The sequence below is a fragment of the Hydra vulgaris genome, chromosome 01 (genome assembly GCF_038396675.1).
Source record: "Hydra vulgaris chromosome 01, alternate assembly HydraT2T_AEP".
Lineage (NCBI taxonomy): Eukaryota > Metazoa > Cnidaria > Hydrozoa > Anthoathecata > Hydridae > Hydra > Hydra vulgaris.
The window spans coordinates 33,471,456-33,490,000 of NC_088920.1; the positions used below are offsets into that span (position 1 = coordinate 33,471,456).

Here is an 18,545-nt window from a genome sequence, read left to right on the forward strand (position 1 = left end):
ATAGTGTCAAAAATAGAAAAAGGAATAATGTCGCAAAGGAGTTTAATGAATAGTGTTGAAAACAAAAAAACGGAATAGCGTCGCATATGAATCTAAAGAATAGTGTCGCAAACATAAAAAAGGAATAGTGTTGCAAATAGTAAAATCGGAATGGTGTCGCAAATTGTAAAAACAGACTAGTGTCGCAAGTGAATCTGAGGAATAGTGGTTACTATTTGCGACACTATTCTGTTTTTACTATTTGCGACACCATTCCGTTTTTACTATTTGTCAGACTATTCCGTTTTAACTATTTGCGACACTATTCCTTTTTTATGTTTTCAACACTATTCCGATTTTACTATTTGCGACACTTTTCCTTTTACCATTTGCGACACTATTCCTTTTTTTCATTTTCAACACTAATCCTATTTTGCAACATTCCTTTTACTATTTGCGACACTATTCCTTTTTTTTTGTTTTCGACACTATTCATTAAATTCTTTTACGACACTATTTCTTTTTTTTATTTTCGACACTATTCATAAAATTTATTTGCGACACTATTCCTTTTTTTTTGTAACAGGCCTTTTTAATAAATTTGACATTGTTCCGAAAATCATTTTTGAACATTATTCCTGTAACCCTATACAGATACAGTCACATACATAATTGCTGTGTCGTGTTAGAATGCATTTGTTTCTGGAACATATCTGAGCTAGCTTTAAGAAACAGACAATATAAATCCTATGTATAGATGCTATATCCATCAACGGTATTTTGTAGTATAGCTGGTTTCGCTAGATGTGTTTTGGGAATAGAAGTTTTACGCTGATTTCTAGTAATACTTGACTCTATTGTACTGGAACATTCAATACTTCCTTCAATGGTATGTGTGTGTATCTATGAATATGTATATAAGTATATAGGCAGATATATGTATATATGTATAAAAGTGTCAGTTCTTTTGGTTGTTCCTTAGTTTTTAGTAATTTTAATCATGTCTTTTAATATACTGATTTTGTTTAATGTTAATTTTGCGCTTTATTTAGTTTTTTTGTATCCTTTCTGTAAAGGAACCAAACACAATTTTTATTATATAGTGGCTCCACTAAGAGGCAATTTACAGACTGTAATTATTTTTCTGTTGATAACGTAATGCGATATATAATTAATGCAGTATATGATTATATTCTCATTACTCATTATCACCATTTTATTTTATACCTTTACTTTTAGCTCATATCTTAATGACCAGATTCTCTTATGTATATTATTTTCTACTATCATTTACTTTTATATTCTTGAGACATTGAAACAGTTACGAAAAAACCCAAACCCAAAGTTAAAAACAATTTTTCGTCAGTAGAGTCTATAGCATTTGAGAAACTTCATAATAATAAGGAAATCATATTCAAAAGAGCAGATAATGGTGGTGGGGTTTGTATTTTAGATAAGGTACAGTATGAGTATAAAAAAACAACTATTTAATGATACTAATACTTATAAACTCCTGCCCCATGATCCAATGGCAAAAATACTAAATGATATAAATACTCTAATAGACTACATGATTCTCGACTACATAATCAACGAAACAACAGCAAGTTTTTTACAACCTGATACACCCTGTGGCTGCCCTATTTTTTACGGATTACCGAAAACTCACGACCTATTGTTTCAGCATGTAATGGCCCAACAGACTTTTTATCTAAATTCATCACAAACTTTATACAATCAGTGACAGAATCTCTCCCCTCATATATTAAAGATACAACTCATTTTCTTCATACGTTTTAATCCCTCCTATTTACCTCTTTTAACTATTTTTTTGTAATAGCAGATGTCACAGCACTCTATACCAATATCCAAAATCAAGAAGGAATTTAAGCAACCATCTTTTATATGAACTAAATTCCAATTCATCAGAGATCACCATTATGGCCACCTTTAGCCTATATTAACATAAATTTAGAAACCATTCTTTCATCTGGCATTTTCCATTTTGCTAATAGGTTCTACCAACAAATTGATGGTACATCAATGAGTACAAGAATGACGCCGCCATATGCTAACTTGTTTATGTGTAGATTAAATGATAAAATTCAAACCCAGTTCCCAAATTCAATTTATTTTTATAAATGTTAGATTGATGAAATTTTTTTCTTGTTTTATGAACCTATGGAAGAATACATGAGTTATATAACTTCATAAATAGGATCCACCCGACTATTAAATTTATTTTTAATGAATCTGACACTTCAAATAATTTTTTGGACATGTCACTATACAAGGACAGATATGGACGTATTCAAAGTACTTTATACAGAAAGCCAACAGATACAATGAGCCTTCTACCTCGCGAATCTAATCACCCATACCAACTAAAGAAAAGCATTATATCCAACCAAGCGCTACGCTTTAATAGAATTATATCAGAACAGGAAAATCTTTCCAAAGAACTGCTAGCTTTAGCGCAAATCTTTGTGTTAAAAGGTTACGCAATGAAAGATATTAATTTGCAATTTACTAAAGCCTTGCAATCTAGTCAAAATTAACTAATTGATAAATTCCCTACAAATATAGATGTAGATGTATTACCAATAGTGACTCCTTATTTGGATATCGGGAGAGATATCAATAACATTGCTGTGAAGCATTGGCATGTTATTAGAGGTGACCCCTCTTTAGCAGAAAAATTTCCATTGATACCCAAATCTACCTATTTCAATACAGCATCTATTAAAGATATTTTAATACATTTGGGTCATGGATAATGTATCGATTCAAAGTTTATACCATTTTTTATAAACTTTAGTTATTTGATGTTTAAATATATTACTAGTCTGTTTATTTTTAATACGTCGTCTTTGCGTTAGTCACGCATCCATATCTATTTTACTGTTTTTTTATGTATTTTATGATATTTATTTACGTTTAGAACATATTTTAGGCTCTACCCAATACTATTATTATGTTATGTTTACGAGCTTTACCCTATACCGTTATTACCTTATAATCGTTTCATAAATTTTACCTTATACCACATATAGTTACTACCATTATCCTATACCACAATTGAATTTTTTGATTATTTTTGTAAGGTTTTAGTTTTATTATTAACTGTTAAACTACAAATTTTCCTAGAGCATGTTTTTAGCCAATAGTATTGCAAGTATTTTTTATTCGTTTGATGTCACCAAGACACTTTGTTATTGTAAGCACTGCTATGTCTTTAATTAAGATCTTATTTTTCTTTATAAAAGTTTTGTTTTCAGTTTCACGTCCGTCAACAACATCAACAACAACAGCAACAACAACAAGATATTTTTTTTTTTAAACTGTACAATAATATTATAATAATAATAACAATAAATCATAATTCTATTGATTGTAGTAAGTTGAAATAATTCATTAATAAAAAAAAATAGATATATATAAATAATAATAATATAAAAGAATATAATAATGAGTAAATTAATTATAATTACTTAATAATACTAGCTGATTGATAAGAATGGTTTCACTCAAGCAGAATTCTGATCAAAGGAGTGACACCAGTTTTTAAATAAAATATGATTAATAAATAACAAGCATAAACATTTAAAAATCATACTATGATGATAATAATAAAAAATAAGCAAACAAGAAGTTAATGATAATAATTGTAGTAATCATAATTAAAAAAACAAGAGTACATTTTAAATATTCAGTGAAAATCATGTCAATAAGTTAGAACAAAATTGTTCTCAATATTTTTTAAATTGATTTTGTTTAAGATTAAGAAAAGATGATAAAGGTGTTTGAAGTTGTAGTTTTTTGAACTCATTCACTATGCATACAAGACTCTTGTTTCATTCACAAATGCACTAATCGACAACAGAATGTTTACTATACTTCTGAGTTTTAAAAGATAGTACATTAAGTTTTCCATTAGATATGTTTCTAGTGCGAATAGAAAGCTACAATTATAAGCTGTCCAATTCTTAAAAAAAATTTTTTCTTAACTTATCGAATATGATAAGATACTTATCTATCTTTTTACTTTTTATATTCAAATGTTTATTTACACAAATAAGAGTTTTTTTACACTATATATTACTGTTTATTAATGTTAGATTTATGGATATACTTTTAGTATCTTTGTTTTGCTCTGAACATCTTATCAAAATATGTTTTTAATTTTATTTTTTTATCCTTTCTCTGTTCCTAGTTTTTTCCTTACTTCGCTTGGGCTTGACAGCTCGGTCTATTCCTTTGATGCATATTTGTTCAGTTTTCTTAAAGTTAGAATATTATGCTGGGGCAATTATGATTATGATGATTATACAGGAAAGTCTATAATATGATAATTATACAGAAGAATATGCAGGGCAAATGTTTCCCCTTATTTTATTCCTAGAATTTTCCCTAATATTATGGAAACAAAGGAATTCCTAATAAACTTTCTATCTTCACAACAGATTGCAGTCCGTTGTCGATAATGGCTCAAAATCTGTTTAAATTAATGTTCAAATGGTGTACCTCAAGGCTCAGTATTAGGACCACCACTTTTTCTACTTTACATAAATGACCTTATTAACTTTATTAAGTTTTCAACAGCTTACAACTTTACTGATGGTATTAACTTGCTCATTATCAAAAAATATTTTAAAAAATAAATAAAAGCATTATATCTAATCTTTAAACGCATTAACTCTGCTAATTAACTTTCTCTCAACTCCAGAAAAACTGAACTGGTTATGTTTAAATCCAATAAATCAAAAACTCAGTAAAAATCTAAATTTTAGATTAGGTTAAAAGAAAATCAATCTTGGAAACTCAAAGCTAGTTTGTATCCCAACTTAAAGACTTTCCCAAATTATAGAAATCTACTTAATTTTGCTTCAAAGTTAAGTATATCAAAAGAAACGCAGGCTAAAGTTCGCTATTAAGTCAGTCTAGAAACGCTTTTAAAGATATACCATGCCATTTTTGCTCTTATATACAATATGCTTGTCGAATATGGGGACAACCCTAACAGCAAGCTGTTACAAAGATATCATCTCTTCAAAATAAGCCATTTTTGATAATGTATTTTCAGAATTATAAATTCAATCCTAATTTACTTTATCTTACTTCTAAGATTCTTAACTTTCTGGTCTTGCTCAGTTCCTAAATTGCCAAAAATCACTAATGTAAACTTTTACTTCTTACTTTCAACAACCTCTTCCCTAGTGCTCCCTAGTGCTAAGTTCCTAAGTTGCCAGAAATTACTAACGTAAACTTCTATTTCTTACTTTCAACAACCTCTTCCCTATAAGTGCTTCTTTATTAATTATTTTATAACAACTTCTTCCCTAAAACCTTTACTTTCTTAGATCCATTGATAATCTGAGTCTACCAGTCTTAAAACATTGTTCTGCTATTTATGAACATAACTCCATAAAATATTAAAGTGTAAAATTTTATCATAATCCTACCTTTAACTAAAAAATTTTCCAGTCATACTATGTTTTTAAAAGCAATTTATTCCACTCTTTCCTAAATAAATACACTTAATATATCTAAATATTTGTGCATGTTTAAAGGTGTGTGCGCGTGTGGCGGTAAGGGATGGGTTGTGTTATGTGGGGATGCATTTATATATGGGTATTACTAGTATTATTAGATTATTATTTTTTTGCTATGATTCTTGTTAGCAGTTTTATTTGTGTAATCGTTGTTATTATTTGTGTAATCTTTGTTATTATTTGTGTAATCGTTGTTATTGTTTGTGTAATCTTTGTTATTGTTTGTATATATATATATATATATATATATATATATATATATATATATATATATATATATATATATATATATATATATATATATATATATATATATATATATATATATATATATATATATATTCTAACAAAAATCTCTGTTCGTTAAAAAGTTTTTATTATTTTTAGTATATTATTCCCCAATTAAATCCATAAAATAACTTTAAAAGGTCACAACTTTTAGGGCCTGTTTATATGGAAAGCGGCTGGCTCGTTTGCCGAGATATCGACAAAATCAATATTTAAACTTAATTTTTATTTGCGTTTATATGAATAAACGAGCTATCCCGGGAGGAGAGATCTCACTGTTTTTTGCGGAGATCTCGGTAAACGGGCTGGTTAATTTCCTATGTAAATTTGTAGGCATATGTACAAATTCTTACATTATTTAATGTTTAAAGCTTCCGCGAATACCCACTAAACACATGACGTCTTAAAGACGTTTAAAAACCGCTTTAAGACTTCTAGACGCCTAAAAGACGTTTTTTAGGCGTTTTTAAGACGTCGTGCGTTTACTGGGTAATAATAGATTTAATAATAAAACTGGCAACTTCCGTGTACTTAAAATTTTAGTTGTTTTGCTTTTATAATTTACAATTAATTTTCGATTTTATTATTTGCAGTTTTATTTATATTGCTGACAACTCTCACTCAAAATGTCTGATTTTATTGATAAAACAAAAAGAAAAATTTCAAATGGATCATAATATGGTAGAGAACCTTACAAATTGTGCTACTAGCTATAAAGCAAGGATGTTTTACAAAAACCTTGACTTTGATCTATAATAAAAATGAAGAGTTGTATTTTGGGCCTGTTGCCATCGATATTTTAAATGAAAAGGACGCAAAAGAAGTAATAAAATGAAGAATTAAACGAGTTCAAAAAAATCTGAAGGGAATCCGGCGAAAGTTTTTGAAAGCAGTTGTGAGCGGATGTCGAAGTTTAAGTGGTAAAATTATATTTGAGTTTTTACGACCAGTTCATCTCCTTGTGGGGTGGTTCAGTCAATATTGAACCACTTACATTTGGTTTTTAAGGGGATGATTTTATTGAAACCAAAGAAACTCATTTTTCAATTGATCAAGACTTATCAGAAGAGGTAGAGTTAGTCAACAACAGTGATACTGCAGATAGTATTATTAACCCTAAAAAAAGAAAAAGCTGTATACCACAACTCATTGACAACAAAAGAAAGCACATTGAACGAAACCCAACGCGACCAACTACTGCTTAAAGAAGCTAGAGACGATACTCAATTTAGAAAATAAATGGAAGAAGCAATGCGAGAATCGATAAAGTGCTTCACAGAAAGTATTAACACTATAAGTGACTAACCTGGGAAATGGCATAAGCCGTTCTATTGAGCTTTTGGCACAAGGTATGATAGTACAAACTTAACAACAATCATCAAACCAAAATCAGTTCTATCAACATTCACCTAACGTATATTCACAAATGCAACTAAGTCCCATAGTGTTATCAACAAATACTCGTCTAGATAAAACTTTTTCGAAAATATTGAGAAAAATAAAAACAATTAATTTTATAAAGTCTTTATAAATATAATGGTCAAGATGTTTATTTTATATATATACATATATATATATATATATATATATATATATATATATATATATATATATATATATATATATATATATATATATATATATATATATATATACATGTATATATATACGTAGCATTTTTAATTTAAAACTCATTTTAAACGTTTATTAGAACTATAGATAGGGGCGTTTTGTCGCATTTAGGGTTTGGAAAAACCCGGGATTTTTAGACCCGACGAGTCCAAGTCGATTCTAAGAATATTTATCGGGTCCGAGTTCGGGTCCGGGTCCAATGCGTCTTTTTAACTTGCAATTTTAACAATATCATGAAAGGATTTTTTAAAAATAAATTTGGTATACGCTAAGGTAAATAAAACAACTTTTAGCCAATAAAATAGAATAGACTATTTATTGATTTTAAAATTCTGGAAAAGGTCTGCGAACAGTTTCATTGTGCTTTTTGGAGCAAAATATAAGTGCAAAACTGTTTAAAATGCCGATTCAAGCAAAAACTAATGATGACAACAGAAAAATTGCATATTATTATATACTTTTATTATAATCTTAAACTATCAAATAAACTTGACATTACCTTTTTAAAAATATCGCATTTTATAAAATGCATGTAAATATACTAGTAAAAAAAAACTCATTAATCAAAATACTTGCAAGTGTTTAATACAAAACAGAGCAATTATTTTTACTTAAAAAATAAAACTTTAAAAAAACCAATGCACTTAATGAATTATCCGATAATCTAGAACGATTTCTAGAAGTTAGATGCTACAGAAAATGTTCGTGCGGAATTTGTTGGTGTTGGTTTTATCGTCATAAACGAATGATACAATTTTTCTAAATATACAGTTCTACTTTTAGTTTTTGAAAATGATAAAAATTATTTTTTAATATTAGCTAATTTATCTGCGCAACTTGGCAAAATTGGACATTTCGCACTTTCTAATATTTTATGTAGTTCTTTTTCCAGTGTTAATGGTAGTGTGTTTCCTGCAGTATTTTCGTTATTTTTAGCTGAATGCCCCTGTTCATGTGTGTTCAGCTGTTCTTCATCCTCACCAAATAATCTCTTTAGTAAATCTGTTGTAAATAATTGTATTTTCTTTGAAGGCATAGTACCATTTACAAGAGAATCTAATAGCTCTTCTATTTCTTGATTTTTACATAAAATCAATTGCTAATTGGGCTGTTGCAAGATTAGGATTGTCTCTACTAAGAGCTTCAACAGTTAATTTAATAGGCTTTAGAGTATTTTTCAATCCATTTAATAATTCAAAATTATTTTTTTTATTAAATCGCCTGTTGAACCAGCTATATGTTTTTAAAAATTAATATATGTGTATAAATGTTGTTCTACTTTTTCTACTAACTGTACAGTGTACTGTTCACGAGTTAAAAATTCTCACTAAACCCAGATTATAAACTCCAGAGTCACTTCCATGCAAATTGATACTGAGATATTTCCGAATTTTCTTACTAGTCCTTTCATCAAGTGCAATGCTAAATCGTCGGCCTTCTTTAATTTTTTTCAACAATTCTAATATTTCCAACTTCTTTTTTTCATAAAACATATGAATTAAATTCATAGCATCTCTTTCGGCTTTAAGAAGATTATAACTTGATTTTACTAAACTTAATTTTACCTAACTGATATACCATTAAGAGCGGCCATTTTAGAGACAATTTCTTCTAAAGGCTTTCTTGCGACGGAAACGAAAGTTTCAATAGTTTTAAATCGTTTGGTGCAAGAATTCTTTCCTATTTCTTCCCGTGTTGGTAAAAAAATTCCATGTTTAACTTTTAAATTTTTAATCATTGATGAAGTATTTCCATCAAGTTTGATATTATCGTTGAACACTTACTGCATTTTCCACTTTTCAAATCGATACATTGAGTGAAATACTCCCGCACTTAAGAGAGCTTCGGCATAATGGGGCTGTAAAAAATGTAAAATTATGATATTTCACTTTTTTCCTAAAATAGAGAAGTAATTAATAAATGAAAAGTGTTTTTTTTTTTTTAATTTTTTTATATACGCGCTAAAAGAATTAACTTATTAGCTTCAATCTTTCTAATCAAAAGATTTTATATTCGCGAATGCTTTTAAAACATTTGCTAATATAGAAACATATTATATTAGCAAATCATTTAAAGCATTCGTTTATATATAAAAACATTCGATTAGAAAAAAATTTAAGTTATGAAGTTAATTCTTTTAGCGAGTATTCGGACCTACATGGAAACATACATAAACTTGAATGTTCTAAAAACATCTAAAAAGCCGTGGCCAAGTTCAATTTTAAGTTAGATTCACAAACCCTACTACTATATTTTTCTAGAAAAGGTAAGGATCCAGCTCGACGACGCACCGCTGCCTGCAAAACATTCGAACCATGAGACTCGCCGAGCCTTAAACCAGGTATCGAATCCGGGTATTTACCCACAGACTCGCCGAGTCCGGGTACCCGAAACCGAAAAACCCTAGTCGCATTAATGTCTAAAAAATATCTAGTATAAATCTATTTATATAAAAGATATCTTAAAACATTTTTGCTTATAAATACTTAACTTATTTTTCTTTACATAAAAAATTTACTAAAAATAATGAAATTATATTTCTTAGCATAAAGAAAAATATGCCTTGTTCTCCAACAAAGTAGCATAATGTGCTATTATTTTTAATGAACCTAACTTAAAATACACGGTTTTTTTTGTATAAGCAACTTAGAATATTGGTCAGAACTCGAGTTGCTTATTTAACAGCCAATTTCTATATCTCGAGTTGCTTAATGGTTGCTTAAGTTTCTAAGCCTAAATTTCAGTTTAATATCAAGTCTTTAACAGAAGAGTGCTCTTTACAACTAAAATTACTTAAATTCTAATTAAAAAAAAGATCAAAAATGTTTCTCTCTTCTGCTGGATCTTTATTTTCTTCATTTCCACTTTCTTCGTCTTCTTGTCCGTCTGATTTTTCTACTTGTCCATCTAGTTCCTCGTCTTCTCCGTCTGATTCGTCAGGCAAAACATCAATAGGATTATCCTTTACTTCGTCTGGAATAGGAGTCTCTGTTATTTCCACCGGGTTGTCAATGTTAACAGGGGGTGGAACAGCATAAGCAGGCATGCCTTCAGGATTTATCTTATCGTCCTCGCTACCATCAGGTGTGTTAAGACATCCTGTTTTCGCAAAGCTCCTATAAAGCATACGAAGAAATTTCTCGTCTTTGGATGTTTTACGGTAAGCTTCACCAACCCAACGAGTTATCAAAATGCGGCGATCTTTTGCCGACAGTTTCCGATCATCGTTGCCAAGCCAGAGTTCGATGTTTTCATCATTTTCGAGCCAGATGTTTTGTTCTGCTTTAATACGTGATTTGAATGCTTTTCCTGGTCCGGCATCAACAGGTTGCCAAAAATGTGTCCCGTTGGGAACACCAAACCAGACAATACCTTTATGTTGTCGCACTTCATTCAAAAACTCATCACTGACTTGGGCTGTCAGGTTATCGCAGAACAAAACATACTCATCAAGGTTAGCGACAGCATTGGAGAGAGTGTTCTTCACCCATTTCACGGAAAACGCTGTATCTACCCATGCATTTGGTTGCCAGTATCATTGGCTAAAACTTCATCTTAACTAATCCTTTTTCCCTTACCTTTGAAAACCAACGCTGGCTTCACCATTCCTTCAGGACTGAAACATATTTGAAGGGTAGCTTGTCGTTTATCAAGCCCACTGCCAGGTTGAACTACCCATACTCTATGGTCCCTTCGTTCCTTTCCCTTACTCATTGGAATTTTGTATGTTCGTTTGCTCTCAACTACAAACGGGATTGGAATTTGATCTACATTGATTCTCTTTTTCGGTGGGAAACGCCCCAATTTTTTATCGTATGTGGGTTTGCCACTTCCAGACTTAATCAACTTTTTTCTCAAATTTAAATCCCATTTCATCAGAATCGGGATTTGCTTCTTTACGTCAGCTTGACGCTTACGTTGAACACACAGCATGCGGATCTTATTTTTCCTTAAGAAATGAGTGACTATTGATTTTGGCAATCTGTCAGCATTCGGGCTTTGTTGTAGACGAATTTGATTCGCTCGGACGTACAACCACTCAAAGTTAACTTTTAGCCCCTTTTTTCTTGCTTCGGAGAATTTGTCATAAAGTTTGTTAAACAAAGCTTTGTGTTTGTCGCCTCTTCGGCATTTCCTGAATAATGCGTTTTTCTTGTTTTCGTTGTACGTGTTGTAGATTTCTTTTTCCTTTGATTTCCATCGTGTAATCATACTCTTATGAACGTTATACTTTTTTGCTACATTCCTACTTAACATACCATCGTTTAAGTCATTTAGCGCATCAAACTTTTCTTTTAACGTATAGCTCTTCCGTTAGTCAGCAATTTTTGGTAATTCGTTAGCTTCAACATCAGTAACAAGCTTCTCTAAAACCTATTTCACAGTTTTTTCAATATTATCGTACTTGTTCTTTCCATCAATGATTTGATCCAAGCTCATTGATTTCGGGTCTTTGTCAGTTTGAGCAATACCCGTATGCGATAACTTATTTTTACATCAAAACTCGTGCATCGAAAGGGTTTGTGATGTTTTCAGTGATTTTTTGCAAACAATACATTCAAACAAATTATCTTCTTTTTCCTTCGGCACTACATTTACCAACTCACCCCGATGACAAATCTTTTTGGTAAAACCAAAGTTGAACAAATTTGTCTGCTTTCTCTTACTCATGATCTTAAAAGCGTTGTCAACAACATACTCAACAACAACACTACTGTGGTTACTTTCTTTTGAAATCGTTTATCTAAATGAAGTCATTACATCGCAGAGAAAAGAATTGATTCGAACGCAAAATCGAATGTTTTCATTTCTCAAAAAAACGTGCACGACAATTTTTTAAACTACATAAAGCTATGCTTTATATCCAACATAAAAATAGTATATGACAGTAAATAAAGGAACTTTTTAAGTCATTTGATTTTTATGTGCAATTTATGAGTTGCTTATGTTAACATTTGTTCAGAACTGAAGTTGCTTAATATATTTTCACATCGAGTTCAGTTGCTTATAAACGAGTTGCTTATACAAAAAAAATCGTGTATCTCAACAATAGAAAAGTTCTTTGCATAATTCTTTATATTAGGTTTAAATTAGAATCAAATATTAACTAAATGTTATGTTTATGCGCAAATCGATATTATGATTTATTTCTCCGTCAGCGAAATACATTACAGAGAATATATACTTGAGTAGACATTTTTAACTCTACTTTGAATGTTGTCCCCACACTCCACGAACCCGATTAAGCGAATTTAAAAAAAAAACAGAAGATTTTTAAGTGGAAATCAGAAGCAGTGGCGGATACACAGGTTTGTTTTTTTTAAAGTTTTATCAAAATAATATTGATAAAATTTAAAAAAAAAGGAAAATATAAAAAATTATGTTGAAAATTAGGTTTTTAAAAGTTATTTACACACACATTCAATATAATTATGAGAAAACTAACTTATAAACATTTTAAATAATGAAATGAATTAGTGTTTTTATTTGAGAAAACGGGGCTCTTTTTTTTTCTTATAGTCGGTCTACTCCCCTTAGGACAATGACATGGATCCACCACTGATCAGAAGTAGTCTATTTAGATAGATTGCATAAAGAAAGAACAAAGAACAATCATTTGAGAAACACAAGAACTATAAACTACTTTATGAAATAATAACAAAAAATAAAAAAAACTTTGAAATACTCTATGATAGAGTATTTCATAGCTTTCTTGTCATTATTATTATTTCATAGAGTTATTATTATATACTATTTTTATGTTTATACATTGTTATATACGTTATACATTGATTTTTTAAATTCGTTAAAATTGGTTGGGCACTAGAAATTTTTCAATTTTGCTTTTTAGGTATTGGCAGGCCGTACTTGGCTTCCCTCCAACAAAGTTAAACGTAACTCTAACTACAATCCAATTTGAAAAAATTTCAACAGCAATACATTCCAAGAAAAATTTATCTTTTATATTTACTAATTAGATTACTTACATTTAAGGTGGTTTACCACGAAATAAAGTTAATGTTTTTGAAAACTTTAAAATTTTCATTTTAGATTGTTTTAGAACAATTTTTTACCACTAAATTTATTTCTGAAATTGGTTTTAAGTGTATTGAACAAAAAAGGTTTAATTTAAGATTTAAGTCAGGTGGTCAAATATACTTCGCATAGCATCGGCCCTTGTCAACACACTTTTCTCTCTTGTTTTGAACTTATTTTTGTATACAGGGCATGTTATTTAGAGACTTGAATTTCAGTATGATAACCAAGTTTGTTCTATATCGTAGATTGCAATACAATAAGCAAACTACATTTACTTGTGTTATATAAGCAGGGTCCTACCGAACGACTAAGACGTGTGTGGGTGGGTGGGGGGGGGGGTGCACCTGAAAAAAACAAATTTTACTGACGAAGGTTTTTTTTTTTTTTTGGAACCCAAATTTTAGTTTTAACGTTAAAGTCCCAAATCTACCATTTTACCGACAAAAACAGACGGAGGAGGGTGCACACACCTCCGTCGGTACGGCCCTGTATATAAGCAATGAATAAGTGATAGAACTTTATGCGTTAATGTATCATTATTAATGAAATTGTGTACGGATTTTAAATTGTTTATTTCTTTTATTTTAGCTAATATAAAAAGTATTGGGAAATAAAAAAAATCATACGAAAAAGGTGAAGAAAACATTTTCTGGAAACCAGTAGCGGATCTCCAATTAGGTTGAGTAGGCTGAAGCCTAGGGCCCCAAAGAGAAAAGGCGCCTCCAATAAAAAAGAGTCTCAGCACTTTTTTAGATATTTAGAATATTTAGCTTCTGGGGTGCTAGGGTAGGTCCCCAAAAATTTGATCAGACTAGGGTCCAAAAAAACCACGATCCACCACTGCCGGGAACAAGTTCTTAAAAGCAAGTAATAACGAAGTAGTAGAAACAACTTTACAAAAAAAATTATTTAATGCTAGGAGGCTTAGCAAATTTAAATTAAATGTGAAACAAATTGTGATTTTAATATGATTATGTATTTCCCTATTCTCAAAGAAATTTTACAAGTTGGTAGCTGTCCAGATTGTCAAAGTGGACTAACTATAAAAAATTATTTAAAGAGAATGGATTTTTTTTATAGTTTGAAAATCAAATGCACATTTTCTTCATTTGAATATTGCACTTTACAAGTAACACCGTGGACAAAAACACACAAAATGAAGATAGGAGAGCATTTAATAATAACTTAAGAACTTTTGTTGCTTTTCATAAGATTGGTCAACGTTTCGTGAGATTGGTCAAGGGCATGAACCAATGAGTGATTTTGCTTATATAGCAAATACTAGTTGCATGAATGTTAATGATTTTCAACGCAATCATAAATTGATTCAAGTTGCCTATGATTATGCTGCTAAAGATTCTAGAAGATTGCTGCAAATGAAATTAAAGCAAACGCTGTTGAGATATCCCCTACTGGTGTTCCATTAATACAAGTTTCTCTTGATGGTACCTGGCAGTAACGAGGACATTCTTCTCTTAACGGTGTAGTTACTGCTTTAAGTAAAGGTTGATGTGTTGATGCAGATGTATTAAGCATGTATATAAAACTCGCTATTGAAACTATTTTATTAAATATTCTGCAAAAAAAATCCTTTAACAAAATAAAATTATTTTGTGGTAAACCACATTAATTATGTTTTAAATATTTTATAGAACTGTCTCATATTACGGTTCAATACTGTTTTTTTTTATCAAATTGTATGTTAAAAATATATTTAACATGATAGATTTTTAGTTTTTTAATAACCTTTTTTTATTCAGGAATATAATCATAAAACAGTGTCTAATTTTTGTAATTACTTTTCTGAAAATATCAATTTGATATTACATTATCAACTTGAGTTTATATTCCCAAGATATAATTTAAAAAAATGGATAAGACATTTATAACTAATATGATCAATACTATATCAATTAGGAGATTATAATTTAACCTGGTCTATAAATCCAAAAGATCTTGGTGTGACCATGGACTCTTTACTTAAATTACAATAATCATATCGCAAATATCTTTCGTGCATCAAACATTCGAGGATATTTAATCCTCAAGTGTTTTAAAAGTCGTGATCCACGTGTAAAAGCCTACACTACCTACTTAATACCAATTTTAGAATATTGCTCTTCGGTTTGGTTGCCAAACCGCACTGAATTTAACAAAGCAGAGGAAAGAGTGCAAAGATGTTTTACGAAGAGAATTGCTAACTTAAATAACTTTTCATATCCAAATCGACTTAAAATGCTTGCTTTAGAACTACTTGAAATTCGTCGCTTTAAGCAACACATGATTAAATGTTACATTCTGAATAATTTAGTTTGGTTAAATATATCAAGTTTCTTTTTATTTAACAACTATATTTACAATCAAGGTCACAAATTTTTTTCACACTTAAAACCTCTAAAAATGAGCAGTGTGCGATCGGACGTGTTTAAGCCGCTTTTTAAAAAAAATAAAAAATAAAAAAAATTTATATGATATCAAAAATAAAAGGTTTAAAATGATAAGTCACGAATTTAAAATGATAAGTCACGAGTTTAAAATGATAAGTCACGAATTTAAAAAAATGGATAAAAATAATAAAGAAACAAAAAGAGTTGGATTAAAAGTTGAAGATTCAGAAGTATCTGTAAAATTAGTGCAAGAAATTTTTAAAGAAATGTTTGAAAAACATCAAAAAGATATTCTGCACAAAATTAGTGGAAATATTAAGCTAACAAACGATAGAATTAATGATTTAGCAATAGAAATGACATCAATTAAAGATACGTGTAAAAAACTGCAAAAAGAAAATCAAACGATAAAAACAGAACTTGAAATAACTAAAGAAGCCTTAAACAAAACGAAAAGAAACAAGTTGATTTTGAAAATAGTTTAAATTTTACTCAAGAATTACAGGAAAATAAATTCAAAGAAATGACGAAACAAATTAAATTTAAAGCAGGTAGTGCAGATGAAAAAATTAAAAACAAAGGCAGCTTAAGGATAGGCAACGCAGAAATAATTTGCGACTTGAAGGTCTTCCGGAAAACGAAGCTGAAAGTTGGGAAGAATAGGAGGTAAAAGTTTTAAAATTATTTGAAAATAATCTTAATTTAAATTTTAATTTGAACGCACTGGAATATGATGCAAATAGAAACGTTAGAAGTTTTTACAATATTGTATATTAAAGTAGTTTTATTCCAACTATTAATGAACCTACTAGAATTACAAAAGATAGCTCCACTTCAATAGATCAAATTATAACTAACAATTTCTCTAACATAAAAATTAAAACTGAAATATTTGTAACAGACATTTCAGACCATTTTCCGGTTTTTATAATATCAACAAAACAAAAAAGCAATCAAATTTCCGAAAATGTAAAAATTACTACACGAATAATTAATGACGCTTCCATTGTTCATTTTAAAAGCCTTTTATCTTCCACAGATTGGGAACCGGTCCTAAAAACTACAAATGTTGATATTGCTTATAACAGTTTCAATCAGATATTTCAAAACAACTATAATGAAGCATTTCCAAAAATTATAAAATTTATTAAAAAAAAAACATTTCAAAATCCGTGAATAACACCGGGTATCATAAAATCATAAAAAAAAAAACAACGCCTCTATGAAAAATTTATTAAAAAAAGAACCTTTGAAAATGAGTCAAATTATAATAACTACAAACGACTTTTTGAATCAATTATAAAGTCCTTAAAAAAATCGTACTATACTAACCAGTTAATAAAATTTAAAAACAATTCACAAAAAACATGGCGGTTAATAAATGACGTCATTGGTAAAAAAAGTATAAATTGTAACAGTCTTCGAAAAAAACTCATTATAAATAACTGCGAAATTGTTAACGAGTCTTTAATTTCTCAATCGTTTGATCATGCATTTGTTAATTCAGGCGTAAATTTAGCATCAAAACTTAAACTTAATAAATCTGATTTTAAATCATACCTAACCGCTAATAATACCATAATGGAAAATAATAAATTAACTGAAAAAGAATTATTAAATGCTGCCTCTAATTTAAAACCAAACAAAGGTCTAGGCGTTAACGATGTTTGCAGTAATGTAATAATAAAATCAATTTCTTATTTAAAATCTCCGCTCATGCATATTTTTACTTTGTCTCTTGAACAAGGAATCTTTCCTGATAAACTTAAACTTCCAAGGGTGGTACCAGTCTTTAAATCTGGAGATGATACCAGCGTTTCCAATTACAGACCAATCTCAATACTACCATGTCTTTCAAAACTATTAGAATACATTACGTATCATAGACTATTTACCTTTCTAGAAAATAACAATATTCTTTATAACAAACAATTTGGATTTTAAAAAAATCACTTCAAAGATCAAGCAATTATTCATCTTGTTCAAAATATTTTTCAGGCATTTGATGAAAATAAATATACGCTAGGTGAATTTATTGATCTTAGAAAAGCGTTTGACACTGTTGATCATTATATTCTATTGAATAAACTAGAAAATTCGGGATTAAGCACTCAAATTTTAAATGGTTTCAAAGCTATTTGTCACATAGGAAACAATACATTTCATTTAGCTGCAGAAAGACTGATAATATGAATATAGAATGCGGTGTTCCACAAGGGTCAATTTTAGGACCACTCTTATTTTTAATTTATATCAATAATTTAAGCAAGTCTTGTAAGTTACTTGACACTATTTTGTTTGCGGATGATACAAATTTGTTTCACGCTTGTCACGATATTAAAATGTTGTTTAATTCAGTTAACACGTGGGATCCCTCGTGATTGCAATCCGAATATGTATTTAATGGAGAAGTCAGCCATCTATCAGTGTATAATCTATTTTAAACTTTATTTCACGAGTGCAATCTTATTATTAAATGCAATGTTAAATAAAAAATGTTCTAATGATAAATGGATTAAAGGTATCGCTTTGATATTTTAACGGAAAAAAGGTTATTTTTGTATAAGAAACACTATAGTTATTCTTTTAAAAAGTTGTTAAATAACTTCATAAATTACACTAATCAACAAATAAAATTTTATTGCGCATATCTTGATAACTAGGTGGT

The 18,545-nt window shown here is 29.5% G+C and overlaps 1 protein-coding gene across 1 annotated transcript; it reads right to left on the reverse strand.

Moving 5' to 3' along the window:
• Positions 1 to 10,251: 10,251 nt before the first annotated feature.
• On the reverse strand, positions 10,252 to 11,663 carry LOC136074348 (uncharacterized). The gene is made up of 2 exons (XM_065786653.1): positions 11,030 to 11,663; positions 10,252 to 10,961 (listed from the first exon to the last, which is right to left on the reverse strand). Exons 1-2 carry the CDS (start codon positions 11,661 to 11,663, stop codon positions 10,252 to 10,254), a joined length of 1,344 nt encoding a protein of 447 aa, XP_065642725.1.
• Between the last annotated feature and the right edge of the window lie 6,882 nt (positions 11,664 to 18,545).

What these genes read in the sequence shown, in the direction of transcription:
- LOC136074348 (XM_065786653.1), bottom strand. Translation starts at nt 11,663, where the DNA reads ATGATTACACGATGGAAATCAAAGGAAAAAGAAATCTACAACACGTAC. An exon ending in GCCAGCGTTGGTTTTCAAAG is followed by an intron (nt 10,962 to 11,029) that starts GTAAGGGAAAAA and finishes ATGCATGGGTAG; the next exon opens with ATACAGCGTTTTCCGTGAAA.